Source organism: Grampus griseus (genome assembly GCF_964374135.1).
Source record: "Grampus griseus genome assembly, chromosome: 2".
Classification (NCBI taxonomy): Eukaryota; Metazoa; Chordata; class Mammalia; order Artiodactyla; family Delphinidae; genus Grampus; species Grampus griseus.
This window is the reverse complement of record NC_139018.1, coordinates 153,145,899-153,162,349: the sequence shown is the minus strand read 5'-3', so window position 1 is coordinate 153,162,349 and position 16,451 is coordinate 153,145,899. Positions and strand designations below refer to the sequence as shown.

Below are 16,451 nucleotides of genomic sequence, written 5' to 3'. Positions count from 1 at the left end.
CCACCCTTGCACATCCTGGTAGGGAATGCTGCTTGGTCCATGTGAGCTAAAGAGGCAGATTCTGAGCTTTTTCCCAGCATGCTTCCCGTATTGAACTGGATGCTCTGTAAATTTCCCTTCCCCTTTCATTCCACGCCAACAAACATCCTACACAACTACTTCTAGCCATCCCTCCATTGTAAAGCCTCTCACGGTCATCTGAGAACATAGTGAACTCTTCTTTTTTCCATTTCCTTTGTAAAAATTACCTCGTCTACTAAGTGTTCCTGAGTGTACTTCTTTCCGGTTAGGTAGTGTGGTCCTTGATGACAAAGGTCATGGCTGGTATTTCGCAGTAAACACTGTGGTCTGGACATCTGTTCTGATGCTGGAGAAGCAAGCTCAGCTCAGTAGGAGCAAAAAATCCTATTTGAGCCATCTCTTAAGTCTATTATCTGGCGGTCCATGCTCTGAGATTACTATTCATGGCAGCCCTTGACATTAAGCTGGAGTCGGTCACTCACCTGTCCTTAACCCACACTCCCAGGTTCTTACAAGGCAAGGGGAAAACTCTTGAACAATAAAAGGGATCAGGAATTCCTAACTAAAAACAATGAAGATGACTGCTGTCATTTCCACTTCTAATCCTAGCTGGTACCAGGAAGTTTTGATTCTGGTTCAGTCCGAGTCTAAATTTGGACTGAAGTGTAGCCATCGTGATCCCCTGAGAGGCCAGTCATCTCAAAAATGAGAAACCAGCCTCTCTTGTTCTCCTTAATGCTTGTTTATTTTCTTGGAAAACCTACTTTACAAAGGAGGAGACTTCAAAGAAATACTTTAGATCAACCGGAGAACATAATACCTGCGCAGGCCTGAGCTTCCCTTCTGACCATGGCTCTCTTAAGTGGTCCCCAGCCTATTCCACAATTTTAGGAAGGGAGAGGCCTGAGCTGAGCCTGCAGACCCGATGGAGACCTTGCCCAGGAAACTTATTCTGGCTTTCCTTGGACGGTCCCAATCATCCCATGTCATTTTAGAAATAGAAACCAGTGTCCTCCTAGTCATTGTTTGGTTCTCATGGAGCCAGGGCCGATGTCAACCTAAAACCCTGTACTAATTCTTTCTATTCCATGTTCTGTAGAATAGGAGACTCTATAGTGGCTTATAATGGTAATGTACAGTAGCATTATCTATTTTCAGGAGGGATCAGGGAGAGGATAGTGGTTAAACCAGTTTCTGTCATACTTTGAGTTTACAAAATGGAAATATCTTTATTGTTTTTTTTCCTATTTGGAAATGATACACAGTAATTTGTCCAAAACTGAGGTAGTCCAAAAAAGTTTAAAGAAGAAGAATTTAATCGCTCAAAGGTAACAGCCATTAGCATTTTGGGCACATTCTACATACGTAGACACTTATAAAAATGAGATCATGTTAAAGATAGCGTTTTGCTACCTGATTTAATCACTTAAAATATGGCTGAATGTATAAGTGAGGACAGGCCAGGCTGTACTGGGGTAACAACCCCCAAATCTCAGTGACTTAAATGACAAACGTTTGTTTCTTGCTTGTATGACTTGTCCATCTTGGATTGTTGGTGCAGCAAGTGTGATCTTGGGCTTGGTGGAGCAGTGACCATATCAAACGTTGCTAATTACTATGCCGGTGAGAAAAGGCAGTTCTGGAGGACCTCACACCTGCGATCAAATCCTTGGCGCAGAAGTGACAGATGCCACTTAACATTCATAACTTATTGGCCAGAGCCAGTCCCGTGGCTCTGTCTTCCCACAAGGGGGCCAGGAAATGCAATCCTTCTGGCAGAGAGTTGGAGAAATATTTGGTGAACAGCACAGAAGTCTAGTAAAATTAACATTGATGTCAGTAAATATAGGCCCATAGTATTATTTTCAATAGCTATATTCTAATTAATCAATGTATCATAATATATTGAACCAAACCATTTTTAAAGGATATGTTAGGGTATTTCCAATGATTAGCAATTGTTTTAAAAGTTGCAAAGAATTTTTTTGTACATTCATTTTTTTTCCTATTGATTTTTCGCCCATATGATGCTTTTCTGAAACTAGGATTTCTAAATTAGAAGACGTGCATACTGGTGGAAATGTAAAATGTTGCAGCTGCTTTGAAAACTGGTTTATCTATTTCTTAAAAGTTAAATTTATCATATGATCCAGGAATTCCACTTGTGGGTATCTGCCTGAGGAAACTGAAAACGTATGTCCAACACAAAGAACTCTATGTGAATGTTCATAGAGTTCAAGTTCCACATTATAAATAATAGCCAAAAAGTAGAAATAACCTAAACGTCCATCAACTGGCCAATGGATAAACAAAATGTGGTGTATCCACCCAATGGAATATTATTCAGACGTAATAAAGAACAAAGTGCTGATAAACGCTACAAGATTACGCTAAGTGAAAAAAGCCAGTAATAAATGACCACATATGGTATGATTCCGTGTATATGAAATGCCCAGAATGAGTAAATCCATAGAGACAAAGTAGATTAGTGGTTGCCTGGGCCCAGGGCAAAGGCTGGGGTTGGGAGCCTTCCTGTTAGGACAATAAAAACGTTCTAACTTGATTGTCGTGGTGATTGCACAACTCTGTGCATACACTAAAAAACATTGAATTGTTTTAAATGAATGAATTTTATTGTTTGTAAATTATACCTCATAAAGCTGTTGAAAAAGGCATGCATACAGTCTAAGCATATTTTCCAAGTCTGTGATCGACATTGTCAAACTGCCCTCCAGAAAGGCCGATTCATCACTCACAGCAGCGGTAGTTAACACTTCTGTTCTTTAAACAGTGATGTGTCATGAGAAATAATCAGCAACCAGCTAGGACTTTTAAATTAGTCCAGAGGGGCTGGTTAATTATTATATGATTTTTAAAAATAAGGATGTTATTACCGTCCCCTGCCCCTCCTCTGCATGTGGGAAAGTATAACAAATCATCCACAAAAAAACACAGTAAGAAAGTTCAAGGTAAGTTCAGTTTTGCTTCCAGAGTTTCCTGGAGTTTTGAGCAGAGTAAATGAGCCCATCAGAGTTGAGCTGACAGGTTTACTCGTTGTAGCAGACACAACAGCAAAGAGCCGATTTTTAAGCCAAAAATGAATGGAAACCGAAAACAGATATTCTAATGAACTCTGTCCTGGCCATTTCATCTGTCTTCCCCTAACAGATGTAAGAACCCTCAGGTGAGGAGGGGGTGTGACATCATGGGTTCAGCAGTCAGCCAGGTCTGAGAGGGATGAATTCTAATCCTGGCCTAGATGCTCCCTGATTACAGGTCAAAACTGCTTTTCAGGATGGATAACCCTTTGCATGAATTTGAATTGGTTTTAACCCCACTCATGTAACTCACATGAGAATGACCTCACGATCATATTTCATGTCTCTTTTCTTCTTCTAGGTTGCACTCAGGGTCCCAAGGCAAGTCAGGCTGTTGCAAAGGCTGGTACGTATATTCACGTATATTCTCTTAAAAATCTGTTCCCCTTGCTATTCTGTGTATTTTGAACCAGGCAATAACTATGTTCGCAGCTCCCCCAAAGCTTATAAATTGCATGTAGAAGAAATCGAACATGAAACAGTGTAGCTTCTGTAAGGCTTTCTTTTATAGGCTTTTATAAGGCTTTCTTTAAGTGGATTTTTTTTCTGAAAAGAGACCTGATTATTCCAGTAGAACCGTAAGGACAAAGTATGAAGTTTTCAAAGACCTTCTTAGAAAAAAGCCCAACACCTAAGTGAATCTTTACTTTTTTATGATGTTCTTACACAAGAAATAAAGGCTGTGTTGTGAAGTCAACAGCTAAAGCAAGCAAAGAATTCCCATTTATAGATTAAAGCTTTGTGTAATGGAAGTTGGTCCAGGCTCTCAGTGCATGCTGGAGGTTTCCAGATGGAACTTGGGCAGATGTTCAGGATTCTAAGCATTTAACTGAAATGATCTCAGTCCTTCCTTCCCGCTGTGTGTGCCGTGATCTATCAAAATGTGGGGACACGCCTTCAGGCTCTGAGGCTACGGATTCCTCTGTACATCCTCAGGAATGAGCCATTTACCCGAGGCCTCCGCACTCCTGGCTGGTGGTCGAGTCAAGGCTGGATTGACCATGACCAATGTCGCAATCATTACCATCTTTATTTGGACCAGGACTTTGTATTCTCATCGTTTTCTGCATGGCCTCTTCCTCCCCTCCCTTCTCCTATCCTCCCAATCCCGACTCCCCATACCCCAGGTTTGCTAACCTCATTGTCTCATGTTTTTGTTCATGTTCACATCATCATACACAGACATATGTGAACATAAACGGGTAAAGAATTGTGAAGAGTCTAGATTTTTACCCTACTTACAAGCCAATAAGCTAGTCTGTTGCTGTTTCATGGATGCTGGCACGAAACAGGAGACTCCTGGGCCAGAGATGAAGGATGATTTATTACTCACAGTAAGAGCAGAAGTCAGAGTGGCAGGATTGGTGCCTTTCCTCCAGCTCAGTTCTCATGTAGTGATACAGAGAGGGCCAGGCGACACCTACACACATGGTTGGTTTTATCACAAGAGAGGTACTGTATAGCACAGGGAACTCTACTCAGTACTCTGTGATGACCTATGTGGGAAAAGAATCTAAAAAAGAGTGGGTATGTGTATAGGTATAACTGGTTCCCTTTGCTGTACAGCAGAAACGAGCACAGCATTGTGAATCAACCATACTCCAATAAATATTAGTCAAAAAAAAAAAAAGAGAGAAACGCTAAGCTTAGGGAACCTGCCTCTTTTGTAATGAACACTAAGCCTGCCTGATCTTTGCCCTGGAGGGAGACATTCTCTTTATTATTCTGGATTTTAAGCCAACCTGCCCTTTGCTCTGAAGGAAAACCCCACCTCTCTCTTCCCAAGCTGTTCATTATACAAATATCCTGGAAAATGCAGTACAAAACAGAGGTAGCCAGTGCCTCTGCACAGAAAATGTGCAGAAATACCAGACTCATGGACAGTAGTCTCCCAGCAAGACATGGATACACATATTCATTCATTCAACAAGGTTTTCGTTTTGTTTTGTTTTGTTTTTGGCCAAGCCACGCGGCTTGTGGGATCTTAGTTCCCTGACCAGGGATTGAACCCGTTGCTGCTTGCAGTGAAAGCGCCGAGTCCTAACCACTGGACTGCCAGGGAATTCCCAACAAGTATTTTTTTGAATCCTTACTATCTGCCCAGAGATGTTCAAGGCATTGGGAGTATAGCAATGAACGAAACAGGCAAAAGACCCTGTCTTTCATAGAGCTTGAATTCTAAAGCGGGGCAGAGATAGACACAGTCAATAAATAAATGGTGAAGTGTGTTAGGAATAGAGAAGATGCCATGAGAAAAACATCATGGCAGAGGCAGGTGGGGGACCCTCGTGCACATTGGCATGTATGAGGGTTCTCATATTTGCTTTCAGACAGTGGGACCATGTAACCACAGCTACTGTTCCCTGCATGCTGACCACGTGCCAGGCACTGTCCTGAGCGCCTCATGTGTCATAGCTCAACCAAATATAGAGACATTTTACAGATGAGAAAACCGAGGTTCAGAGAGATTGAGCCACTTGTCCAAGATTACACTTTCCGAAAGAGGTGGTTGAACCAGGATTTTGAGTCCCAGCAGTCTAGCTTCTGAGTCTGTGCTTGTCACTTATACACACAGCTGCCTCCTCACCTGATTGTATTTTTCTGTTTCTTATTATTTTCACTCAACAGTGCCTCACCTGGCCTGCCTCTATCCATTCTTTGAGATGGTGAAAAAATATTACAGGTTGTTGGCACACGATGGTTTATCAAGCATTCTACTATTGATGAGCTTTCAATATTTTTCCAATTTTTTTGCCCCTGTAAATGCTGCTGCAAAAATTTTTTTTTCTATTATGTGGGTGCTTTTAATTCTGTGGCTGAGATTTTCAGTCAGAGGTTTGCTGAGTCAGAGTGCACACACACTTTTAATTTTGCTAGATGTAGTCAGGCTACTTTTTGAATACACCTAGTACCTTATGTCTTAATTTCATTTCTGTCAGCAGTGATGAATATGTACGTTTCTGCCAGCAGTGCTATAATTACTCCTTTTGATTTGTCAGTCTCTTAGATTTAAAGTGATACCTCATTGTTCCTTTAATGTGCATTTCCCTGAGTCTGGACTTTCCCCCATATATTTATTGGCCATTCAGAGTCATTCTTCTGTGAAATTTTTCCTGCACCCATTTTTCTATTGTGTTTTTTTATCCCCTAATTGTCAGTATGTAAGAAATCTTTGTGTGCTGTACATACTCTGTCTTCTGAATTGGAAGAGTTCTCCCCTAAATCTGTTACTTGTCTATTAACTTTGTATATAGTATAGTTGCCATATAAAAGCTTTAAGTTCCTGAGTAATAAATAAGTTTATCTCTTCTTTATACCCTTCAAGGTTTCATTCTTGGTTAAAAAGATTTCCTTGGCCCTTTGGCTTAGACTGTTCTATACAATCTCTTAAATTTTCTTAGAAATCTAGTAACGTTAAAAGGCTCACTTTTATTGATGCATGTATTATAATTTTGTGATGTGGACTTGATTTACCCATCCAAACAGTACCAGAATGATCTTTCCAGCATAGGTCTGGTGCATCACTCTCTTTTGCAAATGCCTTCAGTGACTTTGTATCACCTGTAGGATTAACTCTGAGGACATCTATGGCCCCTTGTGTTCTGGCTCCTGCCTGCCTCTGTAGCCCTCGTTTACCCGAGTCTCCTTGTATTTTGTGTTCTAGCCATATCACACTAATCTGAATGTTCTCTACTCTAATTAACGAAGAGGACGCGGTGGCCACAGCTGGTACCCTCCTGTCACTGCCAGCTCATGGACCCCTGGGGATTTGCTTGATTTTATTCTGAATTAAGTAGATACTCTTTTAAGGAAGCCCTTGTATCACAGACGCCAAAAATGTGTATGTTTTGAAAAACAGGAGTATCTTTTTTTCTGAGTCTCCATGGTGCTTAACAGCTACTGGCCTGTTTTCCTAAAATAATTCACTGCCATCCTTTAACCTCCCGATGGCAGGGGCTATGTCTTGGCATCCCCTTCCTAGCAGATATTCTAAAATTTGTAGCCGGGATATGTTTTGAGCAGATGTGGTGAGACACACAGACACGGAAATGATCCTCACGAAGGAGGAAGTTTATACTCAGAGGTCCCAAGGGATGAGAGGCATGGCAGCGCTATGTGGGGAAACACCGGGTCAGTCAGGGGGCAGCAGGGACAGAGAGAGAATGCGGCCAAGAGCCTTTATTGGGGTTTCTACAGGAAGAAATTGATGAGTCAGGTTAGGCATGCTGCTTAAGCTTAGGATTGGGCAGTTGGAATAATGTTGGCAGTCTCTGGGCTACAGCGATGGTCCCCAGTGGTTGGGTACCTGGTCCTGGGGTGATACGGGACAGGGGGAATATTGGTTGGTGTGTGAGAGTTTGGTAAAGGAGGTGGTTGAGGTAGAGGGCTCTGTGCTGATTGGTTGTATCTCGAAGGTGTGCTTGCAGGGGCGTCATTTGTTATCTCTAGGAATCAGCTGGCCCTGGGAGGAGCAGCCTCTCCAAGATCAAAGCCCCAAATGCCAGAGCATCAGGAGTATCGAAAATAAGAAAATATAGTCAGTTCAGCAGGTAGTGTGGTGCTGGGCCCCATTACCTCACTGAGAGCCAGCTACGTACGTGTCTGTCTCCCTGCTCCCAACTCTAGCCATCGTGGTTTATCTGTTTTAGGGGGTATACAGAATGGAATTTTTCTTCTGCATAAAGATGATAATTGCGGGCTTCCCTGGTGGCGCAGTGGTTGAGAGTCCGCCTGCTGATGCAGGGGACACGGGTTCGTGCCCCGGTCCGGGAAGATCCCACGTGCCACGGAGCGGCTGGGCCCATGAGCCATGGCCACTGAGCCTGTGCGTCCGGAGCCTGTGCTCCGCAACGGGAGAGGCCGCAACAGTGAGAGGCCCGCGTACCGCAAAAAAAAAAAAAAAAAAAAGATAATTGCATTTTGTGTTTCCTCTCTAAACATAATGAAATATTGCCCTATAGAATGTATTACCGCAAATAGGCAATTCAGAGCTGATGACACCCTCTGTCTACAGAAGGAAAATTATTTCCCCAGGGTGGTAAATACAGTCATCAGGGAGGTGCCCTGTCTGAAGTCCTCTGCTTCATGTAATAACAGCATGCACTGTGTTTTTCTCAAAAGGAAGAAGCATTCAGGTTTAGTAAAGATCTCTGGACTGGAGTCAGCCAATTGCCAAGCTCCATAAAGTGAGAGGAGCTGATGAAGTTGTTTCTGAGGTTCTCTCCCACCTTTGGGCTGATTTCTTCTAGTGGTCGACAAAGAACTCTTAGACCAGGATAAAACAGCAGAAGGTCAATCTTCTGGGAAGAGACCTGGCTCCTGGCAAAGGCCGTGGCAAACACTCCCCTGTCACAGTTCCAGATGGCATCTTGGGGAATTCAGGATGTCTTCTGGGTGACTTGATCTTAAGTGACTCACATGAGTTACACAGAAACCTCTGGTCCCCCAAGCAGCTAATTAAGACACTCCCTGCCTAAAAGTGCTTTTCCATCTGTTTCATTTTTTCAGAAAAGATAATGAAGACATTATTATGTCACAGGAAGACTTGACTTCTGCCCCCTGTTTTTCAGCCCACATCCCCAAACAAAATACTGAGTTGAATGCATATATGGGAAGCATGTTGGATTTTTAAGAACTGTGCTTTGGGAAAAACCTAGACCATGGTTTTATATCCTCTCTTTTATGACACATTTTCCTAAACCTCTCCCATTCCAGGTTCTGTGCTTGGCCTTGGGGTGGTGCATCTCCTCGCGATTTTATGTACCTGGCCAATATTCTTCGCCCCATGTGCCCTCCTTTCTAACTAAACTGCACTATTCTTGTGCCAGGAATGGGCTATGGTTCCTTCCCATTTGTATGTCTTTTGTGTTTTTTGTTTTTTCTATGTCTTTTTGTTTTCTTTCACCACATGTAAATCCTACATCTCTTTAAAAGCCTTTTCTTACTTTTATGGTCTTCACTGTTTTCTCTTCCTTCTGAGCTCTGGAAATTCTTCTAGTCAATCAGTAAATATTACTCAGTCATAAAAAGGAATGAAATTGTGTCAGTTGCAGAGACGTGAATGGACCTAGAGACTGTCATACAGAGTGAAGTAAGTCAGAAGGAGAAAAACAAATATACATTAACGCATATATGTGGAATCTAGAAAAATGGTATAGATGATCTTATTTGCAAAGCAGAAATAGAGACACAGACGTAGAGAAGAAACATATGGACACCAAGGGGGAAAGGAGAGGGGTGGGATGAATCGGGACATTGGGATTGACATATATACAGTACTGTGTATAAAATAGATAACTAATGAGAACTTACTATATAGCACAGGGAACTCTACTCAGTCCTCTGTGGTGACCTAAATGGGAAGGAAATCCAAAAAAGAGGGGATATATGTATACGTATAGCTGATTCACTTTGCTGTGCGGCAGAAACTGACACAACATTGTAAAGCAACTATACTCCAATAAAAAAAAGTAAATACATATATCTCCCTATATCTTCCTGTGCTTCTCTCTATTTTTTGCACTTTCTTCCCACCGCGCCTTGAGAGAACAGATCGTGTGTAATATTTCTTCCCAATCCATCATAGAATCTAGAGTCGTGCTTCTGAAATACTAGTTTATTACTATTTCCCTTTGGAGGATATCTATTTTTCTCTAATTGTTCAAGATTCCGAAAATTCAGTTTTACAAATGTTTTTGATTTTGATTCTCTGCTGAGAGCTGTGGGCGAGAAAAAAGGAATAAGTCATGGCCCCCGTTTTCCACGTGTTTACAGGCCAGGAGGGGCAGGGGAAGGGATGGGTAGCTTTCGGGGATGGGGGATAGAGTTGCACATAATTGATGTTAATAGATTTTTGGCGGACAGCGCAGTCACGGAAAGGCAAGGGTTATCCATGTAAATAACACAGGGACTCCTGTGGGAAAACACTAACTGGGCAGAAGCAGTAAAACTAAAATAGTTTCTTGAAACTTTTCTCAGCCTGTCTCTCGGGGCTACAGACCATAAACTGTGCTTCCTCGTGATGTAATGTTGTGGAAAATTCTGCTACATCCATAATCTTAAGGCAAAAGAAGATACCATAGTAGTCAAACTTAGCATTTTGTCAGGCGTCTCCTAATTTTCACATTTTAATTGCAGTGAGATTTTAAGTGATAATTATCTCATAAATGAGAACAAATCAACATGACATCAAAGATAATCTCAAGGGTACCAAGTGCAGAAGATCTTTAAATACTTTAGAAATAGTCCAGGGCAAGGACTCTTTATGGTAGAAGTTCCGTTTTGTTTGGAATGCCGTGCAGCTAGAGTTGTATGCTCTGTTTATCAAAGACGTAAACTAAATAAGATTTTTTCCCTAGTAGTGCTCGACTTTTGTGTAAAGAAGTGATAAGTTGATAAGAAAAATATTGGGGGGGGCCGAATTCCCTGGTGGTCCAGTGGTTAGGACTCCGCGCTTCCACGGCAGGGGGTGCGGGTTCAATCCCTGATCAGGGAACTAAGATCCTGCAAGCTGCATGGTGCAACCCAAAAGAAAAAAGAAAAAAAAGAAAAAAAGTTTTAGGAAATGTCAGAATGTGGCACTAGTGCAGAATGGATTCAGCTCCCTGCCCTGTCTGGAGTGTTTACAGTTTAATGGGGGGGATAACTGAGGTTTACAGGTAACTTTTGAATTGAACCAGCATTACATATACTATGCTTTGGCAGTTCTGTATTTTACTGGCTGTCTAACAGTGACCGCTGGGAAAAGCCTTGATCAGCCAGGCCACCTCTGGAATCCTTTTACAGAAGAGGCAGGATTGGAAGTCAGCAACTCCATATTCTCATGCTGGATTTCTTACCTCCCACCTGTGTGACCAGGGGCAAGTACCCTAGCCTGGTCTTAACGTTGGTAAAGTGAGGGGATTGGACTTGAGAGTTTCTTTTTCTTTGTATTTGTCTTGATAGCTTTTACTATAACTTCTTCATTTCAAGGGTGTTTCTAATATGCAGAAGTCTAGTTCCCAAAACAAAACCAATAAAGCACGTAGAGATCAGAAAGAGCATAGAGTTCGAAATAAATTAACAAAATGACTAAATCCAGCTCAAGGGCAACTCACACTACAGTAGGGTTGTAAACTCAAATGTCTAAAGGTGTCCAGGTCTAAAGGTCCAGGTCTAAATGTCTAAAGGTGTACGAGGAAGGTGTCCAGTTTCTGTTGTTGTATGAAAATCTTCTCTCGGCGGCTAAAGCAGCGGATTTTGTCCTAAAGAGACGAGATGTTCATAAAGAATGTTTTGTCAACATTGCTTTACAGTGTTGTGTTAGTTTCTGCTGTACAGCGAAGTGAATCAGCTATATGCATACATATATCCCTTTCCTCTCGGGTCTCCCTCCCACCCTCCCTGCTCCATCCCACCCATCTAGGTCATCACAGAGCACCAAGCTGAGCTCCTTGGGCTATACAGCAGGTTCCCACTAGCTCTCTGTTTTACACATGGTAGTGTATATATGTCAGTCCCAATCTCCCAATTCATACCACCCTCCCCTTCCCCACGCCGTGTCCACACATCTGTTCTTTACGTCTGTGTCTCTATTGCTGCCCTGCAAATAGGTTCATCTGTACCATTTTTCTAGATTCCACATATATGCGTTAATATACAATGTTTGTTTTTCTCTTTCTGACTTACTCTTTGTGACGTTGTAAAGCAACTATACCCCAATTTTAAAAAAAGAGGACTTCCCTGGTGGTGCAGTGGTTAAGAATCCGCCTGCCAATGCAGGGGTCACGGGGTCGAGCCCTGGTCCGGGAAGATCCCACATGCCGCGGAGCAACTAAGCCTGTGCGCCACAGCTCCTGAGCCTGCGCTCTAGAGCCTGCGAGCCACAACTACTGAGCCCGCATGCCACAACTACTGAAGCCCGTGTGCCTAGAGCCCGTGCTCCACAACAAGAGAAGCCACCGCAATGAGAAGCCCGCGCACCGCAACAAAGAGTAGCCCCCGCTTGCCGCAACTAAAGAAAGCCTGTGTGCAGCCATGAAGACCCAAAAATAAAATAAATAAATAAATTTATTTTTTTAAAAAAGAATATTTTTAAATAAAAAAATATAATCATATATATGATTATATATTATATATATAAAAATATATATGTGATTATATATTTTATATATAAAATCATATATATTTCATCGATTCTTTCTGATTTCAGGAATAATTTCCTAAAACCCAATGTTTTATTCCTTACTTTTGACTTTGAGTTAGATTCTTGGATCTCAGAAGAAGACATAATTTAGGTGATTTACAAACCCTCTCAATTTATAGATATAAAATTCTAGCAGAAATACATGAAGTGTCACCTAGTTATATTAGTTTAAAAGAGTGCTTCTCAACCCTCAGAATCCCCTGGAGGGCTTGTTGAAACATAGACTTCTAGCCCCACCCCCTGAGATGCTCGCTCTGTAGCTTTGGCATGGGGTCTGAGGTTCTGCATTTCTAATAAGCTCCCAGGTGATGCTGCTGACGCTGCTGGTCCAAGGACCACATCTCAAGAACCATTGATTTGAAATACCTCCTTCCCAGGCCAAATTGGAGAACTTGTTTTCTTTCTAGGGGAAAATCTTTCAGATGTGTTTAGATTTTTTTCTGCTTCAAGTTCAGCCACCAGATGAACAGTCTGGTGGAACTCTGCCACCACCACTGCCCACACTCTGGCCTGGCTCATGCGGTGAAGAAGACACTTAGCAGGAGTTATAATACCATGAGGTAGAAGCAAATGCATATATTATAGATGCACAGAGAACTGTGAATAGTTTAACCAGCTTTTAAATTTGCACTGCCTAGCTACTGCCCTTATCAGAAGTTTGGGGGATAAATTTAATTAGCACAGACTTCCCTATTTCTGGGTTCTAATTCCCCAAATACTTTCTTGAGCTCAGTATTAATTCTTATTTTACAATAATGTGATTGTCATCTGAAAGGAAAAGCCCCAGAGTATAGTTTCTCTAAGTGGATATTGAAATTAATTAGGAAATATGAGAATTTCTTTAGGTGTAATCTGATGTTGTGGTCAATTCAGTGAGTCTAGAAATGTGATCTAAACATTTATAACAGAGAAGTGTTATATACTTCACATACTTCTAAAATTCCAATATTTTATTAAATTCTTTAAGTAGAGTATATTCTCTGTTAAATTGGAAATCTTAACTGTGTCCATTTCTTTTTGGTTTTTTTTTTACAGTTTTTAAAAAAATTTTATATCGGAGTGTAGTTGATTTACAATGTTGTGTTAGTTTCAGGTGCACAGCAAAGTGATTCAGTTATACATATACATATATCTATTCTCTTTCAGATTCTTTTCCCATATAGATTATAACAGAGTATTGAGTAGAGTTCCCTGTGCTATATATACAGCAGGTTCTTGTTGATTATCTATTTTATATATAGTAGTGTGTATATGTTAATCCCAACCTCCTAATTTATATCTCCCTACTGTGTTCATTTCTTAAAGCTGGGCTAAATAATTTGTTTCTCTGTCATGTACTGGTTGTTCAACCATGACTTTTACAACTGAGGGGAAAATCCAGAAAATCAGGACAAGACAAAGAAAGAAGAAAACAATCACAAGTCAAGGGCTCCCAAACTGAAGATGATTTCTCTTACGGAAAAAAAAAACAAAAACACCTACCCCCAAATGGTTGAATCATGCTTTCATGTGCCATTGAAAATACCGTTTTTTTAAAAATTTTTATTGAAGTATGGTCGATTTACAATGTTGTGAGAGTTCCAGGTGCACAGCATACCATGTGTTTTGATTCCAACAGAAAACCAAACCCTTGATGACAGAATTCTCAGTGAAGTCCACCATCATTTCCCGTTACGCCTTCACTACGGTTGCCTGCAGGTTGCTGAACAGAGCATCTGAGGACCAGGAAATCACGTTTCAGATGCAGATTCCAGCCGCAGCTTTCATCACTAACTTCACTATGTAGGTGACACCCTGGTCAGAGACCCTGGCTTGAAGGTTTCTAGGCAGGAGGGTCAAGGGGAGCCTGAGATGCTGTGAGGACCACAGTCTTTGGCCGTGAGAATTTATAAATTCTCAGTCCAGTGGACAGTTCGTGGGAAAGAAGGTTGATTCCCTCCCCCCCTTCCTCTCCCTTCTTCCTTCTATCTCTCCCTCTCCCCCTTCCACCTTTTTATTACCTCTTCTTTTATCCCATTACTCTCTTCTTTCCTCCCTCCTTTCCTCCCCCCACCTTCATTTCCTCTTTCTTTCCCTCCAACAAACGGGTACCCACCCTGGGCCAGGTGCGCTTCAAGGTGATTGGTCTACTTCTATGAAAAAAGACAATGTTGCTCTGCTCCAGAAGTTCCACTGGGGAGAAACAATAAATAAGCAAACAGATGAATAAATGAGATAACTTCAGACAGTAGCAAATGCTGTGGAGATGGCAAGTAGGATTGAGGCGGCTTGTTTAGTTGGGGAGGTGGATCAGAGGAGTCAGTGTTGAAGTTGAGATCTGAAGGACGAGACACCGTGAAACCTTTGATGTACCAGATAGAATATCTTTCTTCTTTTCTCCTGAACTAAGAGGTAAAGAGATGCAAATGAGGTGTGTGGGTTTAATTTTAGGTCTGGGCAAGGTTCAAGTTGGTGAATCTTCTTGGAAGTTTGAGCAGGTCTTCTGATTTCCTCCTGGAGAATCAAAGGCCCCCTGGCTTGGATCTTCCCATTTGGACCTGTTGAAAATCGCCCTAGAATGAGATGAGTGATACAAGGGGAGTGCCCTGGCCTGGAATGCATTCTTTCTGCACATCCAAGAGGCAAATAAAAATATTTTCTAGGGTTGTCATGGTTATGAGATCCATGTTGGAGTTTGTCTTGGACGGCAAGCTGGCAACGCGGCTGTCTTGTGTTTCAGGCTTATTGGAGACAAGGTGTATCAGGGAGAAATTACAGAGAAAGAAAAGAAAAATGGTGATAAGGTAAAAGAGAAAAGGAATAAAACCACAGAAGACAGTGGGTAAGTACCATTGAATTAAGGAATTAAAAGTCCACTTTAGCCAAGTGTCAAACTTTCTACCCTGCCTACCCATCTTGTTCTCACCCTTTTCTTCAAAGGTTTATCTTTTTATTTTTTATCATCATAATAAATAATTAAATATACCTGGTTAGGGACTTCCCTGCCCGTCCAGCTGTTAAGACTTCACCTTCCAGTGCAGGGGATGTGGGTTCGATCCCTGGTCAGGGAGCTAAGATCCCACATGCCTCAGGGCCAAAACATCAAAGCATAAACCAGAAACAATACTGTAACAAATTCAATAAAGACTTTGAAAATGGTCCACATCAAAAAAAAAAATCTTAAAAAAAATACAGATATTTACCTGGTTAACAATATAGTAGCTAAGGGTTTATGATGAAAAGGAATATTTTATTGCTCCCATTCCCCAGTTCTCACTTTCTAGAAACATCCACTTCTGATATTTCTGTAGATTTCTGGTAGTTACCTCCCTCACTCTAAATATTATGATAGTTTGCTTTTAAAAAATTTCGTGATAAAAATCAGATATTATCTGTCGATTCTGTGCTGTGAAGAAAGAGGATTTACAATACTCCCACTTTCTCTCTGCATTCCAGTTTTTTGTATTATTATCTTTTTCTTCTTCAGTTAATTTAAGCAGTTATACCATCTTAGACGAGCCCTGTTATCTTCAGTGATAATATTCTCTCTCCTTCATGTCATCCTACCTTTTCATTTCCATCTCCAGCACTCATCTCTTCCTACTTAATCATTTATTTTTGCATCATCAGTTATCACCATTAAAATTCCGATCTGTCCTGGTATTTGTATTCTTTGTCTATAAACTGAATCTAAACACTGAAAACCAATAAATCAATTCACTTTTAATGACTCCGTAGATAACATTAACTAGAGATCCACCTAGTATACCGAGAATAATCAATTTCCCTCTCTACCAGCCCATTTGAAAAAAAAGTCATCTGTTCCCTTTGAAGAAAAATGACCTTAGTATCTAGAGGAAAAGGTGTGGGCTTTTTGAGGATTATCTTTTCTTACACTTCATAAATTGTGCAGAATCAGGCAAGCCACGGTTCCGTTTAGTCGGATCACAGCAGGAATCTGTTTTTCCTGGAGGTCAGCTGTGTCAGTCCCCCTCCCCTTTGCTCCCTCGGGTCTGACACAAGGAGAGGTCGGAGAGTTCAGTAGTCTTTGAATTCTCTGCTCTTCAGAATTCCTTGAACCTGTCTGACCTTCCTCTAGTGCAGGCCTTTGCTACTCCTCCCAAAACTAAATTCTAGTTTTTCTTTCTAATGTCAACTGAAAAAAATAT

The 16,451-nt window shown here is 41.3% G+C and overlaps 1 protein-coding gene across 2 annotated transcripts in view; it reads left to right on the top strand.

Moving 5' to 3' along the window:
* Nucleotides 1–16,451, top strand: part of ITIH5 (inter-alpha-trypsin inhibitor heavy chain 5) — a 74,453-nt gene that overhangs the window by 5,794 nt on the left and 52,208 nt on the right. Inside the window, exons 2-4 of one of the 2 annotated variants that reach the window (XM_082649296.1) lie at nt 3,421–3,465; nt 13,922–14,085; nt 15,023–15,124. In XM_082649296.1, the coding sequence (XP_082505422.1) occupies nt 3,421–3,465; nt 13,922–14,085; nt 15,023–15,124 (311 nt within the window). The remainder of the gene's footprint in view (nt 1–3,420; nt 3,466–13,921; nt 14,086–15,022; nt 15,125–16,451) is intronic. The other variant, XM_082649297.1, reaches the window with a different exon arrangement.